The 24,520-nt window shown below is 46.6% G+C and overlaps 1 protein-coding gene across 1 annotated transcript in view; it reads right to left on the bottom strand.

Moving 5' to 3' along the window:
- The window catches only part of ccdc146 (coiled-coil domain containing 146), a 176,333-nt gene that overhangs the window by 90,347 nt on the left and 61,466 nt on the right, over nt 1-24,520 (bottom strand). The window contains 2 exon segments of the mRNA XM_072471338.1: nt 1,833-1,890; nt 24,126-24,335. Coding sequence (XP_072327439.1) covers nt 1,833-1,890; nt 24,126-24,335 — 268 coding nt within the window.

Below are 24,520 nucleotides of genomic sequence, written 5' to 3'. Positions count from 1 at the left end.
CTAGGAAACCAAGAGCAAAATACTGCTGGAAATCTGAAATAAAAAGAGAAAATGCAGGGAATATACAGCAGGACAGACTTCTACGGAACGACAAACAAAGCTAACGGCTGGAATTTTCCAGCCATTCACGCCGGCGGGACCTTCCGGTCCCTCCAATGGCGTACACCCACCATGGGTTTCCGAGCAATGAGGGGTGCATTCAACAGGAAACTCCTTGACAACATGGGCCCAGAATATCCTGTCATTGACTAATGGTGGGCTGCCTTCGCTGCAGCGAAACATAGAATCATACAGTGCAGAAGGAGGCCATTCGGCCCATTGAATCTGCACCGGCCCTTGGAAAACACAGCCTACTTAAGCCCACGCCTCCATCCTATCCCTGTAACCCAGTAACCCTACCAAGGAGCAATTTAGCATGGCCAATCCACCTAACCTGCACAAATTTGAAACACATCCAAGTTGCCATGGAAAATCACATCCAATGTTTCAGGTTATTTCCGGTGTAATGAAAGGTCCTCGACCTAAAACATAAATTCTGTTTCTCTCTTCACAGATGCTGCCCGTCCGACTGAATATTTCCAGCATTTTATGTTAAATAGGAAAACACTTCAGATAGAAAAGTGTAATAGACAAAGATGACAGCTTTATTAAGGAATTATAATTGTGATATGTCATAAATTAAAGATAGTACCACGGTTAAAGATTTAGTGTATAATTCCGCAAAAATGAGTGGCAGATCACAAGATCGTTCAGAATATAAACAGCAGTAAAGACTGACTAAATGATTAGTAAGGAGGGAGAAATTTGAGTACGAGAGAAAGCTAGCTAGATATATAAAAACAGATGGTAAGAATTTCTACCGGTAATCAACAAAAAGTGAGCAAAGTGGGCACTGGCTCTCTAGAGTGAGAATGGGGAATTAATATTGGAAAATAATGGCGAGATTTACCGACCACCCCGCCACATGTTTTTCGGCAGCGGAGGCAGCCCCCCAGCGGGATCTACTATTTCCACCGTTGAAAACAGGATTTCCTGTTGAATAGTGGAGCAGCCTTGAGGGGCCAAATGGCCGACTCATGCACCTAATTCGTATGTCTCAGAAGTTCTTCAAATTGGAGAGTATTAAAATATGATTAAGTAACCATTTATACCATTGAAATATGATTAATGAACACTCTTAAGTAACTGCCAGATAACCCCTTTAACTGTTCAAAGACATTCAATGACCTTAACTTTGTCAACTGTTAATAATTTATTAATTGCAATCAATTAATTGTAATTGATCCCAGGCAAACAATGACTCAGTAATCTGTGTAAGATAATGATTGGTTGAAACTAGACAATAGAGTGAGTCAATGAGTGTTTTAAAAAAAAACATTTTATTGAGGCATTTATAATTTTATAATAAACAGTACAAATATAAACATGGTATAAGTGAGCCAATGAGTGTTGACTGACGCAAGGATATGCATGCACAAGAGAGACATAAGAAAAGAGCTAGAAATTAAACCTTACAAACAGAATAAAACACAGCAGATTTGAATAAGACATAAAATGCTGTGGTAATACCGATTCTGTTAATTGTTGCTTGAATATGGTGTGTATGATTGATTCTGGTAATGTTGCAATCGAGTCTCGTTATATATTCAATTCGGGCTGTCAAGTTGAATCATTGGTAGGGCAACCTAGGACTGAGCACTGCTAATACAAGTGGATCTTATAACAACACATGGATCAATCAGATTATGCATTATATTTCTCTTAACGCAAAATTTTAAACATGTACTTTTAAGCGAACGAATTGTATGAATTGTATGAATGAAAAAACTCACTGCAGCTTTTGGCAGTCTCTCAAAGTCTTTTTTAAACATTGACAGTTCTTCTTGTAAACTGTAAACAAAATAAAATTAGTATTCAATCTGCTGAAATAACAGCAACATTAATCACAAAGAGGAAATTCAGTTTACGCTTAATTCAAGTTCCTTTAATTTGAAATATATAATAACAGTACTCATTATTAATCAAATCTTTTACTTAAGTGTTTTCACTAAAATTATTCAGTAATCCAAATGTTTTAGTGCAAATAAAAGGTATTGATTTGTGCAGGAATAGCCTAAGGTGGGGTAAATGAGGGGTGGGGGTCAGGTTGGAGGATTGGACATTGGGGAGTCCGGCCTCATAGCAGTGGGGGGGCGGGGGGGCAGTCAGACATCTGGGTGGGGCAGTCGAACATAAGAATTTGGGACTTTGGGGGACATGCAGCCAGGCCAAGGGGGTTGGTGGTCAGGCCGGGTCTGGGGGAGGGTGCAGTGGGGGGTGGGGGTGGGGTATCCAGCCAGGCAGCCGGTTTGGGTGAGGGGGTCAGGACTGGATCGGATTGTGTTATGTTGTGGGGGATGGGGATATCTAACTAGGTTGTGTCAGGTGGTCAGGTTAAGGGGGGGTTTCTTAGAGCGGGAGGGGAGGAGAGTCCCATGCGGGATCCAGACTGGGCATTTAAAATAGTTACAATGAAGTTAGAAGAGGTTTTATTTCTTCTAACCTTTCCAGAATAACTATTAGCTTAACACTGGCAGAACCATCCCAAGTTAGCGATGTAAATTGCTTTGTTGGATGGTTCCCAGCGCAGCCCAATTGTCCAGGCGAAGTTAGCACTTCTGGACAATTGTCGCGTAAACCCTTACCTGGGTGACTTTCAGGCGGGATTCCCCCGTGCATCTTTGGGGTACCCTCAAATCTGAAGTTGAGGAGCTAAGATTTGTCCCTCATGGAATAGCAATTCACTGAGGACTCGAGAATTAAAATTGGATTAAAAATGGAGGTGCAAAATAGATAAATCTAGAACTGTTATTGACCACGAAAAAGACTCTGCAAATAGGTGGATGAGTCTTTCAAGCTTTTGTAAACGGACAGTATGAGAAAAGCTCGAATAAAGATTCATAAGGGCGGAGAACAATGGTGCCTTTGATTCTGAGAATCTCCCATCAAAGGGAAAGTTTCTTTGTAACTACATTAAAAGATAATTTGGTCTTTTAAATTAGTGGGGGGTAAAATGTGTTCTCTTCCATATTGTAAACAAACTCTAATTAAATTCTTCTGAATGGAATTGAATCAGATTTAACAAAAATTACTTGCATCATTATTTTTCATAATTTACAAACCATAAAAATTTGAATTATCTGCGAGAGAATAGAATATCACATACAAATATTGGTAATTATTTTCCTATTAAATAAATCTAGCCCACCCTACAATGCTGAGAATGTCTCTTAAACATCCATTTTTTCAAGAGAAGAGGAAAAGAGCTGTTGATCCCTCGAGACATGTTGTTCTGTGGCAACATGCTTAGCACCAAAAATGTTGCAATCCGGAATATTTCCAGCATAACTGGAAGCCACAAATAAAACAAAAATGTGCTTTAAAACTGTTTAGAAAACCTTTTCTGCAAGTTACACAATTTTAAAACTGCACCCAATGCCGTAATGATATATAATCAATACATAATGGTGGCAATACCCCTCACTTGTCAATTACCAAAACCTGACTGACCATAGTTAATGTGTAGTAAGAAAATAAGCATTTGCTCCAAAAAATAAAATTCATAAATCAATGTAGCAAAATGTAACCTGCTGGTTTTTGCATGGCTAACTTCCCACATACAACAGTGACTACACATTAAATCATTGTGGCATTGCTGCCAAGTCCTTGTGGTCAGACTCCTTGCATTGGTTTCCCTGGTTATCTTTTCCCATTTCCTTCAAAAGGTGGTCCTTGAGGGTCTCATTCCCCCAGCAGCCCACCCCAACCGAACCATGGCCTCTCTCCTTCTGTCTACCTCTACGACTAAAGCCTCCAGTGCTGCATCCGTGAACCTAGGAGCCTTCTCTATTCCCTGGTACTCCATTTGTACAACCCCACGCATCCAGTGACAGTACAGGCTGTCAGCAGCAGCTCCCTTGCATTGTGTGCAATTCCGCTTGAAGAGGAGCAGAATGTCTTTCAGAGAAGCAAGCTGGCAGCAACATGTGAGATCAGAGCATTGTTAATACCAAAAGAGGAGTGAACTGTCTCCTCTATTCAGCCACCTCAGTTAGCCACACTAAAGGTTTACATTTCTTTTTCAGAAGGATGTGCCTTTTCGGAATCCAAATGTATGTAACTATTTATGCAGTGAGCAACAAGAAGCGAATCAAATGGGGGCGGGGGTGGACTTTCCCCCACTGTGTGTTTTTCAGTGGTGGAGGCAACTCACCGTTGGACGGTGGCGGGAGCTTTTGGTCCCGTCGCTGTCGATGGGATTTCCCATTGAATTGATCCCCCGCCGCCAGGAAACCCCCAATGGGAATTTGCTGTTGGCAAGGGTGGGAGATCCCACTGGCAAGAACGGCCAGAAAATCCCCCCACTGTTTTCCTGAGTTAAAGAAAAATCACATTTATTAAACTCCAAACCCAAGAAAAAAGATGTGATGCACATACACAGATATCAGAAATAAGAGATGTAAAAGTCCAACATAAAATGTGAAAATAACAGACGATTAAGTGTCCTTTGATTGGCCGTCGTTGAGGCATAGATTTTTAAACATTGTGGTCGATTTGGGTTAGCTGGTTTGTGGATGTGGTCCGATGTAAAAGATGTTGTAATTATTACAAGATCTTGGTTCGCTGGTAGATTTCAAGGAAAGTTGTCTTCTGAACTGGGTAATACACTTGTTCCAAGAGAGCGAGGGAGTCCAGCTATCAGCCGGATTCCTCTGCTTAAAGCTTTCTTGCATTCTCTCTGCAGAGGCTGCAGCCTGGCCTATTATACTTCACCCATTCTGTATTTTCAAGAGGTTTTGGGTGGGTCTGTCTGTGGCAGCCGATGTTGCATAACCAGTACTTTGCCTTTTTTTTTTAATCCATTACTTTTATCAGAGTTACAAAGCCAGAGCTCAGAATGTGGACAGGGGTGAACCCCTAATCCAGCTCCTTGCCTGCTCCAAAAAACAATTTAAATTGAATCCAATTCATGGTGCCCACAAGAGAGACATACCAGATCCAGGCATTACACCTGACCTGACACTCATCTTAGCCAAAAGGCCAAGAAGCGCTACGCTCAATCTTAGTCAAAAGGCCGAGAAGCGGTTACTTTGCCTTTTAATGTTTCTTCCTTAGGCAGTGATGAGGTTTGATGGGTCTCTGAAACTTTGTTTGTTTTTCATCTTGAAAGGTGGCCTTCCATTTTTAAGTAGTTTGTCCAGTCTCATTTCAAATTATAAAATTTGCAGTCAGTTGAAAGTTGAAAAGTCATATAAGGGGCATAACACCTTGACAGCATGCTGCTCGGTACCCTGCTGATCACTCAGGCAAATGAGAAACCCTAGCTGATTTCCTCTTCTTGAGTCTTCGTGACATGGAAGTCACTTTTTGTGACCCTAGATGAAGTCAGCCAACTCACAAACTGTGAATCAAACAGAGCAGGTTTCTGGGACCTATTCCCCCCAGTCTCTTGCACACATGTTTGGTGAATCTCCTAATACAAATCTTATAATTGATGCACTTAAGATGCAAATATGGATTAATTAAGGGAAAACAAGACAAGCATAAAAGTGAGGAGGGAAAGATGAGAAGAGGCTCGAGTGGAGCATAAATGCCAAAGGGACCGCTTGGGCTGAATGGTCTTTTACTCTGCCATAAATATCCTATGTAATTGACTCTTGAAAGTAGGTATTTGAAAAGTTTGAATGACTGTAGCACAATTTTCCCAAAAAGTGACTAAGGGCGCGATTCTCCTGAACGATTTCTAAGTATGGTAGCGAGCGGAAACTGCCGCAAGCTTCTTGGTGCTTGGCCCAGCAAGGCAGGCAATGCTATCCAATGTTAATTGATCCACTTAACGAGACCCCACAGGCTTCTCGATGCAAATGAAGGCTCACCAGCTGATTCGCCAGCACCGCGCTCACCAGCATCCCCCCCGCTAACAAGGTCGAACAGCACCTAAACAGCTCTTGCCCAGTGAACCCCAGCCAGCTCACAACCTCCGCCTCTACAACCTCCCCCAATCCCTTCTTTACACCCCCCTTCCACCACTGTGAACCACGAGTGTGGCTAACGATGCCCCTCGGTGTCTCCTCAGGAAAAGCTTTCCCACAACCGTCGGCAGAGGGCCCAGATTGGCGGTGGGGTGCTGGACATAAGAATCCTCACCTCCTTCGAGGAATAGGCCCTGGAGGTGACTGGGGTGGCTGAGGACAGAATGGTCACCAATGAAGAGGCTGGCGTACATTGTAGGGGTGAGGAACCTCCGGGCTTCATTCAGAGTGAAAGCTGTCAAACGCAAGTTGTTATAGTCTTATTGACTGACCCATCCCTCCCACTGACCACATGTCCATTCTCCTGCAGGTCCTCCATCAATGGCGCTGGCCCATCCTGGGTGGCACCCTCTCCAGCCTCCCAGGAGAGCACCTCGGAGGGGAGCTCCGAGGAAGAAATGATCAAGGCATCACTGCTGTCATCCCCACCCTTCACCATCGCAGACACATGTACCTCAGTGGGAAATGCTAGTGGTCAGGCTTCTGGGGCACACTCTGATAAGCACCACATAGCTGCTGATGCACATCAGGTGGAGGCAGGAATCCCCAAGCGAGACAGCAGTTGGAGGTATGCTGAATCCCAGGATCCAGCTGGGTTCCAGCCTGATGCTATGAAAGAGGTATTCCCCGAGCTGATGGAGATGATAGGGAGCGGTCAGGGCATTCAGAGGGTGATGTCAGCAACACCAGAGCAAATCAATAGCCAATTGGAGGAGTCCCAGAGGCTACAGGTGCAGGAGATGTCGCTGGCAATGCATGGCACCGAGGCCAACACTGCTAGGGTGGCGACCGCAGTGGAGAGTCTGGTGCACGACGTCAGCACCATAGTAAAGGTGTCCAAGGCATCGATCAGTCAGTTTCGGCCATGGCTGAGGATCTCAGCAGAACGTCCGCCTTGCTGGGGGATGTCACTCAGTACCAGGCTGACCTTGATGAGATTCTGCGGGATGTGTCCCGGTCTCAGGTGGGAATGGCCGAGGGGCTGCAGAGCTTGTCCCAGCTGCAGGTGGGCATTGCTGAGGCACTGCAGAGCATATCCCAGTCACTGAGGACCATCTCCGTGGGCATCGACACAATGGTGCAGACCACGGGGAGCTGCCAGGGCTGGCACAGCCAAATAATGCAGGGGCAGCCGGGGCTCGAACCAGCTGCCCCTCTGTCCTAAGTTGAACCCCAGGGCTCTATCGGCACCAAACAGGACGAAGGGGCGCTTAGTGCCAACATGGGCCCTTCCCATGGAGTGGCGACGGTGGCCACCAGCTCCCCCGGGCTCCACCCTTTTGATAAGGCTGCAACTCGCAGCCAGCACCCGGAACAGGGCGGCATGGCTGTGCATGCGCCACTGACAAGTGAGCCGGGCCCTCCGGCCCCAGAGGACGCCTGCCAGGGACATTGAAGGTCACGGGATGAGGTAAGCAGCTGGCTGCCTCCACCTCTGATGTGCATCTTGTGGACACACCTAGACGTAGCTGTAGAGCTAGGAAGGCAAAGCACATGAAGGATTACTGAGGGCACCGGGGGAGGGGGTGGGGGAGGTAAGGGGTGGGGGTGAGAGTGGCCAGCATAATCGGGTGGGAATTAATGAATACTCCAGTGCAAATTTAATGTAAGTGTTTGTTTTCACTTGATCACTTGGTGCTGCAACATGGTTGCATCTTTTCCGGTCATTCTGCATTATTTGATCCAGCTAGCCATTTTCCATGTGAGCAAGAAAGTGTTGATGATTCATACCTGAGCCCATTCCACATAAACTTTCTGGTAAGGATTGCTGGATAATAGTGATCAGGAACTGCAAACCTAACTCGATATAGATTCTACTTGAGATTTTGTGGGAAATTCCTCACAACACTGTCTTACAGTCTGTAAAATCTCTTTATAACCAGTTGTCAAATACTTTCTAGTATATGTAGCATGGTATAAAGCTAATAACAATAATGCCACTGAAGATTGTACTGAGGTTAAACGGTGAACCAACTTTGGAATTTTTACTGAAAATGTGTAATTTAACTGCCTATCTTGGGCTAATTTCAAAGTACGAATCAATTATTTAATTTGAGCCTTGTAAATAATTAGCAACGCCTTGAAATACAAATAGATGTAAAGTATTGAAATGACATTTCTGCTCCATTGAAGGAATTTCATGTCTTCAGTAAGATTACTGCGATGGTCACCAGGTTGTTTCACCTCTGAACAATTCAGCTGCAAAATTTGATCAAGAGAAGTGTCAAATTTCATGACTTGGAAGAAGTCTACAAAAATGGGAAGGACGAAGAAACAGGAGAGAATGGAACATGTAGCAGACAAACATCTGCCCACACTGTACACTAATTACACTAGTCTGACAGAGCAAGTCACACCGTGTATCAATCATAATCCATGTTTAAACTTTCTAAACAATAAGGGTTTCACATATTTTTTATTCCAGGTGTTGCTTAAATAACAAACTAGCTTGCCCATCTAACGAGACCAAAATGTAATACTCTATAAAAAGTGTTAATAGAATTTTTCACCAAGATTTAAACTCTATGTTGGAAATAATTCTGAGATTATTGATCTTAGTTCAGAGTAACTTCTGCTTGTTTGTTGGTGAAGAAAATTGATCAAGTAAACATGCAATTTAATTTTCTAAATTGGCTCTGCTGCAATTGAGCATATTGGATTTGTTTATTGGATTGGATTCGTTTATTGTCACGTGTACTGAGGTACAGTGAAAAGTATTTTTCTGCGAGCAGCTCAAACAGATCATTTAGTACATGAAAATAAAATAAAATGAAAAGAAAATACATAATAGGGCAACACAAGGTACACAATATAAATACACAGACACCGGCATCGGGTGAAGCATACTGGAGTGTAGTATTAATGAGGTCAGTCCATAAGAGGGTCATTTAGGAGTCTGGTAACAGTGAGGAAGAAGCTGTTTTTGAATCTGTTTGTGAGTGTTTTCAGACTTTTATATCTCCTGCCCGATGGAAGAAGTTGGAAGAGTGAGTAAGCTGGGCGGGAGGGATCTTTGATTATGTTGCCCGTTTTCCCCAGGCAGCGGGAGGTGTAGACATAGTCAATGGATGGGAGGCAGGTTCGTGTGATGGACTGGGTTGTGTACACGACTCTCTGAAGTTTCTTGCAGTCTTGGGCTGAGCAGTTACTATACCAGGCTGTCATGCAGCCCGATAGGATGCTTTCTATGGTGCATCTGTAAAAGTTGGCAAGAGTCTGTGTGGACAGGCCGTATTTCCTTAGTTTCCTGAGGAAGTATAGGCGTTGTTGTGCTTTCTTGGTGGTAGCATCGACGTGGGTGGACCAGGGCAGATTTATGGTGATGTGCACCCCTAGGATTTGAAACTGCTTGAATAAACATATAATTTAAAAAAAAAAGTTTTTCCAACAAAAATTTTCAACCAATTAAACCCCCCCCCCATAACAGAAAAGAGAAAGAGAAAAGAACAGAACAAAACATAAACATGTCAATCAAACATACTACAGAACTTATACAATGGGTTTCTCCCGCACATAATAACCCTCCCATATGCTTTTTACAAGTACCCCTAGGGAACCCACCCCCCCCCCACCCGAAAGAGACACCCCCCCTCCCCTCCCCCTCCCTGGGTTGCTGCTGCTGCTGACCGACCTCATTCTAACGCTCCGCGAGATAGTCTAGGAACGGTTGCCACCGCCTGAAGAACCCCTGCACAGACCCTCTCAAGGCAAACTTTATCCTCTCCAGCTTAATGAACCCTGCCATGTCATTTATCCAGGCTTCCACACTGGGGGGCTTCACGTCCTTCCACGTAAGCAAGATCCTCCGCCGGGCTACCAGGGGACGCAAAGGCCAGAATGCCGGCCTCTTTCGCCTCCTGCACTCCTGGCTCGTCCGCCACCCCAAATAATGCCAGCCCCCAACTTGGCTTGACCTGGACTTTCACCACCTTGGACATAGTCTTCGCGAAACCCCTCCAGAACCCATCCAGTGCCGGGCACGACCAGAACATGTGGGCGTGATTGTCCGGGCTTCCCGAGCACCTCCCGCATCTGTCCTCCATCCCAAAGAACCTACTCAGCCTCGCCCCTGTCATATGCGCTCTGTGAATAACCTTAAACTGTATCAGGCTGAGCCTGGCACATGAGGAAGAGGAATTAACCCTACTCAGGGCATCAGCCCACAGACCCTCGTCGATCTCCTCCCCCAACTCCTCCTCCCACTTGCCCTTCAGCTCCTCTACCGAAGCCTCCTCCTCTTCCTTCATCTCCTGATATATCGCCGAAACCTTGCCTTCTCCGACCCATACACCCGAAATCACCCTGTCCTGAATCTCCTGTGCTGGGAGCAACGGGAATCCCCTCACCTGCCCCCTCACAAACGTCCTCACTTGCATACACCTGAACGCATTTCCCGGGGGTAACCCAAACTTCTCCTCCAGCGCCCCTAGGCTCGCAAACGTCCCATCTATAAACAGGTCCCCCATCCTTCTGATCCCTGCCCGATGCCAGCTCCGAAACCCCCCGTCCATCCTTCCTGGGACGAACCGATGGTTCTCCCGGATCGGGGACCACACCGAGGCTCCCATCTCACCCCTATGTCGTCTCCACTGCCTCCAGATCTTTAGCGTTGCCGCCACCACCGGACTCGTGGTGTACCTTGTCGGCGAGAGCGGCAGCGGTGCCGTCACCAGCGCCCTCAGGCTCGTTCCTTTGCAGGACACCATCTCCAGCCTCTTCTATGCCTCCCCCTCTCCCTCTATTACCCACTTATGGATCATCACCACGTTGGCTGCCCAATAATAGCCACCCAGATTCGGCAACGCCAGCCCTCCCTGTCCCTACTACGCTCCAGAAACCCCCTCCTTACCCTCGGGGTCTTGTTTGCCGACACAAAACCCATGATGCTCCTACCTACCCGCTTAAAAAAGGCCTTGGTAATCATAATAGGAAGGCACTGGAACACAAAAAGAAACCTCGGGAGGACCACCATTTTAATCGACTGTACCCTGCCCGCTAGCGAGAGTGGCAACACATCCCATCTTTTAAAGTCCTCCTCCATCTGCTTCCCCAGCTGCGTCAAATTAAGTTCGTGCAGGGCCTCCCAGCTCCTAGCTACCTGGATCCCCAAGTACCGAAAGCTCCTTTCCGCACTCCTCAACGGTAGGGCGTCTATCCCTCTTCCCTGGTCCCCTGGATGCACCACAAAGAGCTCACTTTCCCCTACATTGAGCTTATAGCCCGAGAAGTCCCCAAACTCCCTTAGGATCCGCATGACCTCCACCATCCCCTCCACTGGATCTGCCACATACAGCAACAGGTCGTCGGCATACAGCGACACCCGATGCTCCTCTCCCCCTCGGACCACCCCCCTCCATTTCCTGGACTCCCTTAATGCCATAGCCAAAGGCTCAATTGCTAATGCAAACAACAGTGGGGACAGGGGGCACCCCTGTCTCGTCCCTCAGTACAGCCGAAAATACTCCGACCTCCGTCGATTCGTAGCCACACTTGCCACCGGGGCTCTATACAGGAGCTTAACCCACCTGGTAAACCCCTCCCCAAACCCAAACCTCCGCAAAACTTCCCAGAGATACTCCCACTCCACCCGGTCAAAGGCCTTCTCCGCGTCCATAGCTGCCACTATCTCCGCCTCTCCCTCCACCGAGGGCATCATAATCACATTGAGGAGCCTCCGCACATTGGTGTTTAGCTGCCTGCCCTGTACAAATCCCGTCTGGTCCTCATGAATCACCCCCGGGACACAGTCCTCAATTCTCGTAGCCAGCACTTTTGCCAGCAACTTAGCATCCACATTGAGGAGCGAGATCGGTCTATACGACCCACATTGCAGTGGGTCCTTGTCCCGCTTCAGGATCAGAGAGATCAGCGCCCCGGACATCGTCGCCCCCTCCCTTGCCTCATTGAAAGTCCTCACTAGCAACGGGGCTAACAGGTCCGTATACTTCCTGTAAAACTCAACCGGGAACCCATCTGGCCCCGGGGCCTTCCCCGCCTGCATGCTCCCCAGTCTTTTAACCAGCTCCTCCAACCCAATTGGCGCCCCCAAACCAGCCACTCCACCCTCGGGAACTTCAGTTGATTGAGAAATCGTCGCATCCCTTCTTCCCCCGCTGGGGGCTGAGATCTGTACAGCTCCTCATAAAAGTCCTTAAATGCCTCATTTACTTTCACCGCACTCCGCCCCGTAGTTCCCCTGCTATCCTTAACTCCACCTATCTCCCTCGCTGCCATCCTCTTACGGAGCTGATGTGCCAGCATCCGGCTTGCCTTCTCCCCATACTCGTACGTCGCCCCCTGTGCTTTCCTCCACTGTGACTCTGCCTTCCCTGTGGTCAACAGGTCGAATTCCGTCTGGAGACTTCGCCGCTCCCTAAGTAGTCCCTCCTCGGGGGCCTCTGCATATCTCCCGAATTTGAAACTGTTAACCATCTCCACCTCGGCCCCGTTGATGCAGACAGGGTGTGTACAGCTTTCTGAAGTCAATGACCAGCTCTTTAGTTTTACTGGCATTGAGGGATAGATTGTTGTGGTTGCAGCACTCCATTAGGTTCTCTATCTCCCTCTTGTATTCTGACTCGTCGTTGTTCGAGATCCGACCCACTATAGTCGTGTCGTCAGCAAACTTGTAGATGGAGTTGGAACTAAATTTTGCCACGCAGTCATGTGTGTACAGGGAGTATAGTAGGGGGCTAAGTACGCAGCCTTGCGGGGCCCCGATATTGAGGACTATCGTGGAGGAGGTGTTATTGTTTATTCTTACTGATTGTGGTGTGTGGGTCAGAAAGTCAAGGATCCAGTTGCAGAGTGAGGAGTCAAGTCCTAGGTTATGAAGCATTACGAATAATGTAGGAGAAAACCTGTTGTAACTTTTTTGGACTGTAATGGTTAATGGTTGGTTTATATTCCTAATATGTTAGTGTATTAGTAATTAATATGCATTCAGAATGAGTTAGACATCTTTCTAATAGTAATGAAAACAGATGATAGCATATGACCATTGAAATTACCTGCAGTTACCATGCTGTGTTTTTCTTAGATTTTAGATTTTTTGTCACATGTACAGAGGTACAGTGAAAAGTATTGTTCAGCGTACAGTATAGGCAGATCATTCCAGAAAAAACATAGGACGTAAATGCACAATGTAAGTACATACACATCGCGTTAAGCATACGGAGCGTAGTGCTACAATAGTAGAGAGGATGCATAGAGAGATCAGTTCAGTCCATAAGAGGATCATTCAGGAGTCTGGTAACAGCTGGGAAGAAGCTGTTTTGAATCTGTTCTCAGGCCTTTGTACCTTCTGCCTGCTGGAAGTGGTTGGAAGAGAGAATAACCCAGATGGGAGGGATCTTTGATTATGCTGCCCGCTTTCTCCCGCCAGCGGAAGGTGTAGACAATCAATGGATGGGAGATCTTTTATTGCAGCTCGTTTTCCTACGTAATTATTAGTCACTTGCTTTTGAAAAAAGTGGCAACTCGGTGGCTCAGTGGTTAGCACTGCTGCCTCACAGCGCCAGGGATCTGGGTTCAATGCTGGCCTTGGGTGGCACACAATCTGCTCGTGTCTGCGTGGGTTTCCTCCGGGTGCTCTGGTTTCCTCCCACAGTCCAAAGAAGTGCGGGTTTGGTGGATTGGTCATGCTAAATTGCCCTTAGTGTCCAAAGATGTGTAGGTTAGGTTACAGGGTTACGTGGATAGGCGGGGGAGTGGGCCTATGTAGCGTGTGCCTGTGGAGGGTTGGTCAGACTCGATGGGCCAAATGGCCTCCTTCTGAACTTTAGGGATTCTTTGAATAAACACCCTTGTGCACCACCAGTATGATGCCTCTGTCACTTTTTCCGTAATGCGGGCCAACCTTTGAACCCTTGGCCCATCTCTCCAGGCATCCCCCACCTCCCCAAGCACACCGCGTGCAGGTGATGGGTGTGAGCGAGCACTCGACAGGCAGGGGTCAGACTATGGCATAGATTGAGGAGCACTGGTGCTCAGCTCTCTGCAGGTTATCATCAACCCCCTGCCCTTGACAGTGACCTAACAATACCAACACAATGCCAGCACCCTGGAGTGATGTTTCACAGACCCTGGGAGGGTGGGAAATGGGAGTGGGGCATGGGTAAGGTAGTGATGACGGACCAGGCTACATTGTAAGTGAATTGGGCGAGTATGAGGGTCTCCCTGGCCTTCCGGACCCTCGCCGCTACCGCCTGTCCTGCAGCCTCTGGCTGGTCCTCCGGTTCCTCCCAGGGCTTGTCCTCAAGCCCCTGCTGGTCCGGCGCCACCTCATCATCGTTCTCCTCGGAGAGGTGGCCACATGTTCCTCATCACCAACCTCCAGCATGTCACCCCACTGCTGTGCGAGGTTGTGGAGGGCACAGCAGACCACCACAAAGCAGGTGACCCTCTGGGGAATGTACTGGAGTGCATCGCCAGAGCAGCCGAGACATCGGAACCTCATCTTGAGGAGTCCAATGCACTGCTCAATCACAGCCCGGGTGGCCACATGGGCCTCGTTGTACCGGGTCTCCACTTCGGTCTCCGGACTAGCGTCATTAGCTAGGTCCTCAGTGGGTACCCCCTATGCCGCCCATCCTGGGGTGGTCCTTGAAGAGGCTGGGGATGACCGACAGCCCCAGGATGGAGCTGTCGTGAACACTCCCTGGTAAGCATGCACATATGTGCATGATCGTCATCTGGTGGTCGCACACGAGCTGTATGTTCAGGGAGTGGAACCCCTTTTCTGTTACCACAGGGCACTCCCAGATGGCCCGGTGAGCGCAGGGCAACATGCATGCCATCTATTACCCCCTGGACCTGGGGTCCCGGTGATGGCGGAGAAACCCGCAGCCCGGGCATCTTGCTGGGCTTGGTCCATGTCAAAGATTATGTAGTTTTTCGCCCTGGCAAACAGGGCATCAGTGACCTGTCAGATGCACCTGTGGGCTGTGGCCTGTGAGATGCCACACAGGACCAGGCTTAAGCCCTGGACTGATCCAGAGGCATAAAAGTTCAGGGCTGCATTGGGCTTGACGGTGAGTCCTCCTCCTCTATGTGGTGCCAAGTCTGCGAGGACATGGCACATGTGCAGCACCGTCTCAGTGTTGAGGTGGATTCTCTTGCGGCACACACTGTCTGTCAAGTGTAGAAAGGACCAGCGATGTCTGTACACCCTGGGCCGTCGAAGGATTCCCCCTCTGGGTCCCTCCCTGGCTTGATGGGTGGCTGGGTCCACAGTGTGTGGGGCGGGGTCCGGCACATGGTCCGCCACCTCGAGCATCTGCAGACCCTGCTGCTGCCAGTGTCTCTGGCGTCAGGCCGCCTGGCACCACTAGGGCAATTTCTGGGTCCAAAATCCCTCCGTTCAATATTTGTATGGCATTGGGAGAGGGTGTTAGACTGACAAACAGCAATGGCTCCCTCCCCAGGACCCTCCTTTCCCCCATTGATAACCCCCACCACCACCTGGAACGCCCTGTACCCCGGACACCCGCTCATAACGTCACCTGGACCAAGCGCTGGTCCCCTCCCCGTAGCACTCACCCACCCTCTGGCGGCGGACATGTCCCCGGAGCTGTGTCCCATCCCCTGGGTGTTCGGATCTTGGTTGCTGCGTGTGTGGTGTTGCCTCCCGCAGTGTTCAGGCACATGTGTCCAGGGATCTTGGTCTGATTGGAATGCTAGGCAATGACTCCCACATGCTACATGGCCTCCCACCCATGGGAATCCACTTGGGTTGTGAGAAGTGCTCACGAAACTTGATTGCCAATTCCCTATTAGCAATATAGCCTCAGCCGCATGGCTAGAGGCCTCGGCAGTCAGTGGGGGTTATGTTATTCTCCAAGTCTGAATAAAGATTGTAGACTTCCAGTTAACACAAATACTTTATTCAGTGGGTTTGTTCTGTTTCCAGAGCTCAACTAGATATAATACAGTCAAGAGGTATGACCAGTGAAGCTAAGGTAAACTGCCTATGCTGAGCTGTCTGTGTGTGTTTCTGAAAGAAGCGGACCCTTTATACCCATCTCTGATGCTGCCCTCTAGTGATGCTGTGGGTGGCTGTTACATCTGTGCTGTAGTGCCTGGTGTATGTGCAGATGTATGTGCAGATGTATGTACAGATGTACAGATCACTACATCCCCCCCTTTTATTTGACATGTTTTCTAGACTGGCCTCAAGAACACAAGTGGTGAGAATATGCAAATCTGCACACTGTGAAAATACTAAAAGTAATACAGAAACATTTAACTGTGTTATGAGTCCATCGTGAGAAATGTCCATATTTGTCTTGCGCGTGTGTCGAAGAGTCGTTACAAATCTAGCCGGTCAGGTGCCTTACGACTTCTGCTGGAGCGTCTTAATGGTGGTAGTCGGGATCATGGTTTGATGTCATCAAGAGTACTGTCTGGCGTTGTGTGGCGAGGAACGTCCTGTGGACAAATGGACTCAATCAAGTCCAGTGTGGGAAATACTGGCGTTGTATGTCGAATCTCTAATAGATCCCGGCGGTTACGGTGAAAAAGTACTCCCACTGACGATTTGACAATGTAGGACTGCGGTGGCTCCTGTCTGATCACCGTGGCTAGTTCAGACCATCTGCTTTCTGGGTCCCTGATTCTGACGATGTCACCTATTGTCAGTGGCTTGAGTGGGATCGCATGTTGATCGTAGTATTGTTTTTGTTTGGAGCGGAGTGCCCGCATTTTGTCGAGAACCAGTTCGTTGCCGGGGTCTCAGAACTGCATTGCCGGTAGGGTTGTCTGGACGTCTCTGCCGAAGAGCATTTACGCTGGCGACAGTCCTGAGCTCAATGGGGTTGCTCGGTGCGATAACAGAGCTGGGTTGATGTTGGAACATGACTCAGTTGCCTTGCTGATGAGTTGTTTAATGATGTGGACACCTTTTTCCCCTGCCCCATTTGATTGTGGGTAGCGATTCTGTGTTGCACTGTTTGTTCTGGAGCAGATGTGAATTTATGAGATTCTTTATCATGCCATGGCATGTTTGTAATCTTGTCATTGTTTCGCAGTGTGCTGCGGCATTGTCCTCCACGTGCAGAGTTGTACCATGTTGTACAGGTCGTTGTTTCATTGTTGTTGTTTCTGTCATTTCTGTCTTTGTTGTTTTTGTTGTCGTTCTTGTTGTTGTTCTTGTTGTTCTTTTTGTCACGTTTGTTGATTCTGTTTTTGTTGTTTTCGCTTTTATTCTTGTTCTTTTTCTTGTCATGCTTGTTGTTTCTGGGATGCTTCTTATGGTTTTTCTCGTTCTTGTTACGCTGCATGTTGTTTTTGTTGTTGCTGTTGTTCTTGTTTCTGCTGTGCTTCTTGCGGTTTTTGTTGTTCTTGTTGCGCTCAATGAGTGTGCCATGTGGATGATTTGAGTCATTGTCACAGTTATTGGTGTCAGTGTCCTTTGTGGTATCTGTTACATTGAGCGTTTCTTCTTGAGAATTGTGAGAATGATCTGATGTTGCATTGATGTTTGTGACATCAGTCATTTGTGGTAGATTCGATTCCTCTTTTTTACTTCCTTGGTACTCCTCTTCTAGAGTCATTTCTGGTTCACTTGAATCATCACTGATTTCTTGGTGCTCCTCTTTTGGAGTCATTCCAGGTTCACTTGAACCATTACTGATTTCTTGGTGCTCCTCTGTTGGAGTCATTTCAGGTTCACTTGAATCATCATTGATCTGTTTGTGCTCCTTTTCTGGAGTCAAAATCTTCAGGATTTCTATTGACCTGGTCTCTCTGGACTCTTTGTGCTCTTCTTCTGGAGTCAAAATCTTCAGGATTTCTATTGACGTGGTCTCTCTGGACTCATGGTGCTCCTCTTTTGGAGTCAAAATCTTCACGAATTCAATTGACGTGGTCTCTCTGGTCTCATGAGTAGCCGTCCTCTGATTATTGAGTACTTCTGCGCAGACGAGCTGAGATATGTCAGTCTCGCTGTGATCCTGCATAAGAATTGTGATTTCTTCGTCACTTGTCTCACATACAGTGGGTAGACATTCAGTGTCTTCTTGTTGGTTAAATGAGCTGGGTAGCATTATATAGTCTTCTTTTGGTGGCTCAAATAAGCTTGATAGATCTTCATGGTCTTGTTCAGGCCTGGCGTTCGCTATGGAGTGTTTGCTTGCTTCCATTTTGGAGTCTGTCACCAAGCTGTTTGTGGAGGCTTGCGTCGCTCCCTTTGTGGAGGCTTGCGTCGCTCTCTTTGTGGTGTCTGTCATCGCTTTCTTTGTGGAGTCGTGCAGTGTTCTTGCTGTAGAGTCGATCTGTTCCCACTCAATGGAGTCGTTCTGTGCTCTCTGTGTGGCGTCGTCTTCGTCTTGGGTATTGCTGTCATCCAATGTATCGACGATCTGCCATGGCACCCTGATATTGGATTCATCTACCATGAGAAGAGTTGTGTTGAGCTTTTCAGCCGTGTTGCTGATGCTGTGATCAGGATCTCCGAATAACTCAGCCATGTCTGAGCAGTATTGTGTGTATTGCTCGATGGACAAATCATCGCTTTTTGTTTCGGAGTTGTGATCGTTCTCTTCATGTTCAATGAACAAATCATCTTCTTGAGTGGAGGCTGGGACCCTTCGTGGTGCGTGGACCACTCTCTGTTTCTTGGTGTCAGGTCGCAGCATAATCCTGCACTCACGAGTTGGGATGTCATATACGCTGGGCTGAAGATTCCCCAATCCGAAGAACTCATCGTTGGGCTCTTCACGGTACAACACCTCTAGTTGCGGTTCGGATTTGGTACTGGGGTAGCCAGCTCCCAAGATGAAATCTTCGTCTGAGTCGTAGTCTTACAAGGACCATATCATCTTCTAGGGCGGTGCTAACTGCTTGTTCCAGGGTGGTGTGAAAGTTATTTTCAACTGCTGGTGTAAGTTCGGGCATTGTTCTATCTTTTGAGGCAAGAAAATTGGGGTTTGCAGCTTTAACTTTCTTCTTGTTCATTTTCGTGCATTTCACTTTTAAGTGGGTGTGGTCCTGGTCCTCTGACGTTATGACGCTCGGGACATCATGCATAGGACTCGATTGCCCATGCGCACTCCGAGTTTCTTGTACTGTGCGCTCTTTTCGCAACTGCGCATGTGCGGCTCCTTTCTCAAGATGGCTGCCGCTCAGTACCGCCGTCGTCCTCTGATTCAACCCTGCCTCTGTCTCGTGGTAAGTTATCGTGCCATTTTTACCAATTTTGTTTTCTAAATGATGATTCTGTGTTTGTAGAGACTCAAAGTATTGATTTTGTTTTTGTTCATAAGCCAGGCATTTTTGTATAGTGATTTCTAGAGTTAGATACTTATTTTGTGAAAGTTCTTCCCTCAAATTTTTATCAGACAGTCCAGAAATTAATTGATCCTTTAACATAGTGTCTCTGAAATCAGCATAATCACAGCCTTGTGGTATTATCTTGAGATTTGTAATAAAATCAGAGATGGGCCCTCCGTTTCGCTGACAAGAGTTAAATCTGACTGTTACAGCGTTTATCAAATTTTTTGAGTATTACTTCTAAGTTGGTGTTGTCCTCACCTTCTAAGTAATTAAAGCAATTAGAGATTTCTCTAGCTTCATGCCCTCCTGTTGAGAGTAGTAGGGCTATTTTTGTTGCGTCAGAGGCAGTGCTTAGATCATTAGCTGTGATAAATATTTGGAACAGCTGTTCAAACATTTTCCAGTTATAACTGAAATTACTGGTTGTTTCCAGCTGCCATGGAGTTCCAACAAGTTCCATCGAATCAGTTAGTCGTCGAGGATCCATTTGCTGCGAAGTCTTTCACAGTCGAATATCCGGTTTAAGTTTTTCTTCTCTTGCTGGTGTCTAGCTAGCTTTCTGAAATCACTCCTGGTACCATATGTTATTCTCTAAGTCTGAATAAAGATTGTAGACTTCCAGTTAACACAAATGCTTTATTCAGTGGGTTTGTTCTGTTTCCAGAGCTTAACGAGATATAATACAGTCAAGAGGTATGACCAGTGAAGCTAAGGTAAGCTGCCTATGCTGAGCTGTCTGTCTGCTGCTGCTCACTAACCTTGTGCTTCTGAAAGAGGCGGATCCTCCCTTGGGCTGGACCCTTTCTACCCATCTTTGATGCTGCCCTCTAGTGATGCTGTGGCTGTTACATCTGTGCTGTAGTGCCTGGTGTATGTGCAGATGTATGTACAGATGTACAGATCACTACAGGGGTTATGGGTGGTCGGTGGGCCAGATGAGCAGGGACAAGGGTTGCGCCTGGAACAGGTACACACGATCCAGGGGTTGCCATGGTGGTGTCATGCGTGGTTGCCCTCCGGTAGCCCCCAACGTCTCCGCCCCACCCTCCCATGGTGGCGCACCCCTGGCCGAGGGTCCCCCACCCCTGGCCAAGGATTTCCCCCTCCCCGAGCACTGGGGTGGCAAGCTACCTACCTCCTCGGCTCCCCGCAGAAGCTTTCTGTCACTTGCTGCGGAGGCCGATGAATCACAGGAGGCTGCTGGATATGGGGTGGCTCCCGTTAATTGTATGGAAATAGGGCTTAAGTGGTGATAATTGGTTTCTCGTCACGCTACGGTGAGACCCTGATTTCGCCTAGGGGAATGAGCCAGTTACATTGCAAACTATCTGGTGCCTGGCGTGGTTCTCGTTTTCAGCCTCTCCCGCTATTCACTGATCTCGCTTCGCTCGGACGAGAGCACAACGAGGCCGGAGAATCTTGCCCTAAATGTCATTTGGGACGAGTTTCATGGGACGATTCCCGCCAGGTGTCTGGGCACGATCCAGACTGGTATTCACCCACACTGGAGTTTGGGGAGTTTCTCACTGGAAAACCCCAACTTCAAATTTTTTTCTGCAGTGGGGAACTAAAGACAACAGCAAGATCGGCTCCTCAAAGATCGGGGCGCCCTTTTTAAAGGGTGCCCAGATCTCAAAGTGAGGTTGAGAATCCCCCATACTCACAGAATTGCAACCCAATGCAGACATGGGCAACACGTCCAACCCTCGATCCCAGAGGGGCAACCTCCCTCCCATTCCGAAAAGTCCGTATGACCACCCCCCCAAACACCATCCAGGATGTGGGTGACCCAGCCCCATACCCATCGCTGCCCACCTCCCTCTCCAAGTTAGCACAGCCACTATGGGATTGCCGTGGTCCCTCCCTTTAAGGCCCCGTCCTTTCAGTCCCCCCCCCCCCCTCTTTTCAGGTCCCCCTTTCTGCACCCCCCAACTTTCATAACCCCCGTCACCCTCCCACCCTCCATACCTCCCCTTCAATCCCCCCCTCACTTCACAGGCATGGTCCTCCTCGGGCCCTGCCCTCGGCAGTGCCAGTTTGGCACCCTGGCACTTCCAACCTGGAACCCTTGGAGTGACAGGTTGGCGCTGTCAGAGTTCCAGGTTGGCACTGTCAGGGTGACAGGCTGGCACTGGCTGGAAACTAGGCTGGCAGTTAGTAGAGACAAATGTGTGGCAGACAAATGTGTGGCAGTTCAACATTTTGTCATGAGGTGCATATGTAGGTGGGAATTCAATGAGCAGAGGAAAAGTGGGTGAAGTGGATAAGTGATTTGCAGAAACTATCCTCCAACCTCGTTATTTGCAACACTTGTGATATTAGCCACTATTGCAGTTTGTTACAATTGGTGCTGGAGCTTACTAGATAATGCCCCTTCTTCTGTCCCCATCAGCTCCCTGGTATTGTGTACCAACATATCTAGAAGTAAACAGGATTGTGTTAATGTGTTGCCTGCTGAAAGGTTGTGAAGATTTGTGTATCATAGCAGAATAGTGTGGATGGTGTGTGAAAGCCAAAGATGTGGGAAAATGAAGGAGATACTTTTGAAGACTGTAGCAAGTGCAAAATGTACAAGTAGCAGCATAAGAAAGTTGTGAAATATATAGTTTTGAGTGAGAAGAAATGAGAGCGGAAAGCCTTGCGAGTACTGAGGGTACAGGGATAAACAAAGAAAAAGAGAGAAATAAGTAGCCATTCTTGTCAGATCATTGAATTTCTTGTTATATTGCAGCCAGATCCTGGATACAGCTGAGAAACAATACTTCCTCCACAAGGGTTTCCACAGTGGTGTCTGAAAATTGAGGAGCCCTTGTAGAACACTTTCTAGCTTCCATCTTAACTTTACAGGAGTGACTCAAAGAAATGGTCCACAAAGTGAACTTCCCCTTTAAGGGGAACTATGTGTACGTTCTTTTAATTGGCACCACAACTATCTAATATCCCACTTCCTCCTTTGTTGGTAAGCTGCCAATATACAGCACACTGTACACTTGCCAATCATAATCAGCTGAGGCAGAAACATACATTTAGCTCTTTATGCTGTTGAAGCATGATCGCTATGCCCATTGTGCACCCATTTTCAATACACGTTGAATACTTCAACCCATGATTCAGTTACACGCTGCCTTTGCCATTTAGGGACATCATCTAAAATTTCTGAGGGTATTACTTCAGCAATTGGTGTCTATTCAATATGAACTAAATATTTTACAAACCAAGTCACAACATTTGCTGCCTCCAAGCATGGAACATTTTAAAAGTTGCACACTGACTAAATTTTTGTAATTTGAAATCAGTCCAATTTTTTGACCTTTCCTTGACTGTTTATTACACTTTTTAACAAATGTGTTTTGTATAGTGAGAAGAAATTCCCTTTTGTTCACTCCAATGCATATCAGTTCTTGAAAGGGTCTTATTTGTTGATTTGTTGCCCAGTTCCATGTTGCTGAAGGACACATCTAACCAAAACAAAATGGGAGAATTTTCTGTCTGGGCAATGAAGCTGAAAATCTACCTCTCAGAGGGGGATAAGGACAGAAAATAGGGAGTACAAAGAACAAAGAACAAAGAAATGTACAGCACAGGAACAGGCCCTTCGGCCCTCCAAGCCCGTGCCGACCATACTGCCCGACTAAACTACAATCTTCTACACTTCCTGGGTCCGTATCCTTCTATTCCCATCCTATTCATATATTTGTCAAGATGCCCCTTAAATGTCCCTATCGTCCCTGCCTCCACTACCTCCTCCGGTAGTGAGTTCCAGGCACCCACTACCCTCTGCGTAAAAAACTTGCCTCGTACATCTACTCTAAACTTTGCCCCTCTCACCTTAAACCTATGCCCCTGAGTATATGGAGAGAATTTAACAAAATAGTAAAAAGACCAGTATTCTGCTACTTATAAAAGATAATTATTAAGAGGGAGATGGGATCCCTGAGAGAGGATACTGAGTTATTTGAGAGCAAACATAAATTAGCAGGGATAATTAACAAGTAATTTGCATCAGTGTTTACAAAAGAGAAAGATACTGGGGAAGAGGTAAATGCTGAATTCTATACATTCGACAAGGGAAATTTATAAATATAAGAAAAAATTTCGAGAAGTTTGTAATGTTAGTTTGAGAGATTTCCTGGGCATAAATATGCTTTGGATGGTGGAAGGCTAGGTGATGTAGTAGTGTAGAGGCATTTGGGGGTTCAGGTTTACAAGACAGTAAAAGTAGCACCTCAAGTGGATCAGAAATTGCTTTACTTTATTTGATTTTTGAATGAAGTGAATACTCTTGAACATGATAATTATGAAGAATTTTGAATAACTTTAACATCCTTATTATGCCCCTCCTGTGTATTTCAACAGTTTTATGCACAACAAAGAATGGAGATTGAAAAATAATTAAGCCACCTGTTGTCAGGTAACTAGATTGACATATACACAGTAAATTTCCACAGACTATATTTTTTTTCTTCACACGGTCTAGCTCAGAAAATCCAAACTACTGTTTCCAAAATGTTATCAGTATTTCAATAATATAAAATATCTACATAGAGGGTAATAATATTTGTCTGTGCCAATCTGATTTATAGATCACAATGATGCCATTCTCTTTTTTCCAAAAATGAACTACTTCCAGCATATGTTTACAGATCTTAACGTAGTCTTAAATGTTTTATTGTATATGCAGGCCATTTATCAATATTGTAAGAGGAAGACTGTATAGTGGATGTAGCAAAGTAAGAGCAAAATGGTACTAAATAAGATGGTGCAAATTATAAAGCTTCTTACTATATAGTTCTGTGCTGCTGCTGAGATATGCGCTCTTCTGTCTGGTTCAGCTCATTCTGACAAAGAAGCAGCTGCTGTCTCAGTTTGTTGACTTCTGTATCGGAACTGTCAGGAAACTGATCAGCTTTTTCCAGCTCCTGCCTTTGGCGTTCCACTTCAGCAGTAAAGGACTTAGCATCTTGCAATAACTGGATCTCGCCCACCTGCGTTCTGAAGATACAAATAAATTCTTCCACTTATAAGGCTATTACGTGAAAATGGTTTATAGTAAAGAAAGAATATAAAAAATAAATCAAAACAAACTACAGGGTAGCATTGACTATTTGAGATGCTGCACAGAGTATTTCAAAAATTCTAAATGGAAAAGAATATTATTTAAAATATAAATTATAATA

Source organism: Scyliorhinus torazame, chromosome 13, assembly GCF_047496885.1.
Source record: "Scyliorhinus torazame isolate Kashiwa2021f chromosome 13, sScyTor2.1, whole genome shotgun sequence".
Classification (NCBI taxonomy): Eukaryota; Metazoa; Chordata; class Chondrichthyes; order Carcharhiniformes; family Scyliorhinidae; genus Scyliorhinus; species Scyliorhinus torazame.
Note: the sequence above shows the minus strand (reverse complement) of the source record. Positions and strands in the feature narration are given on the sequence as shown.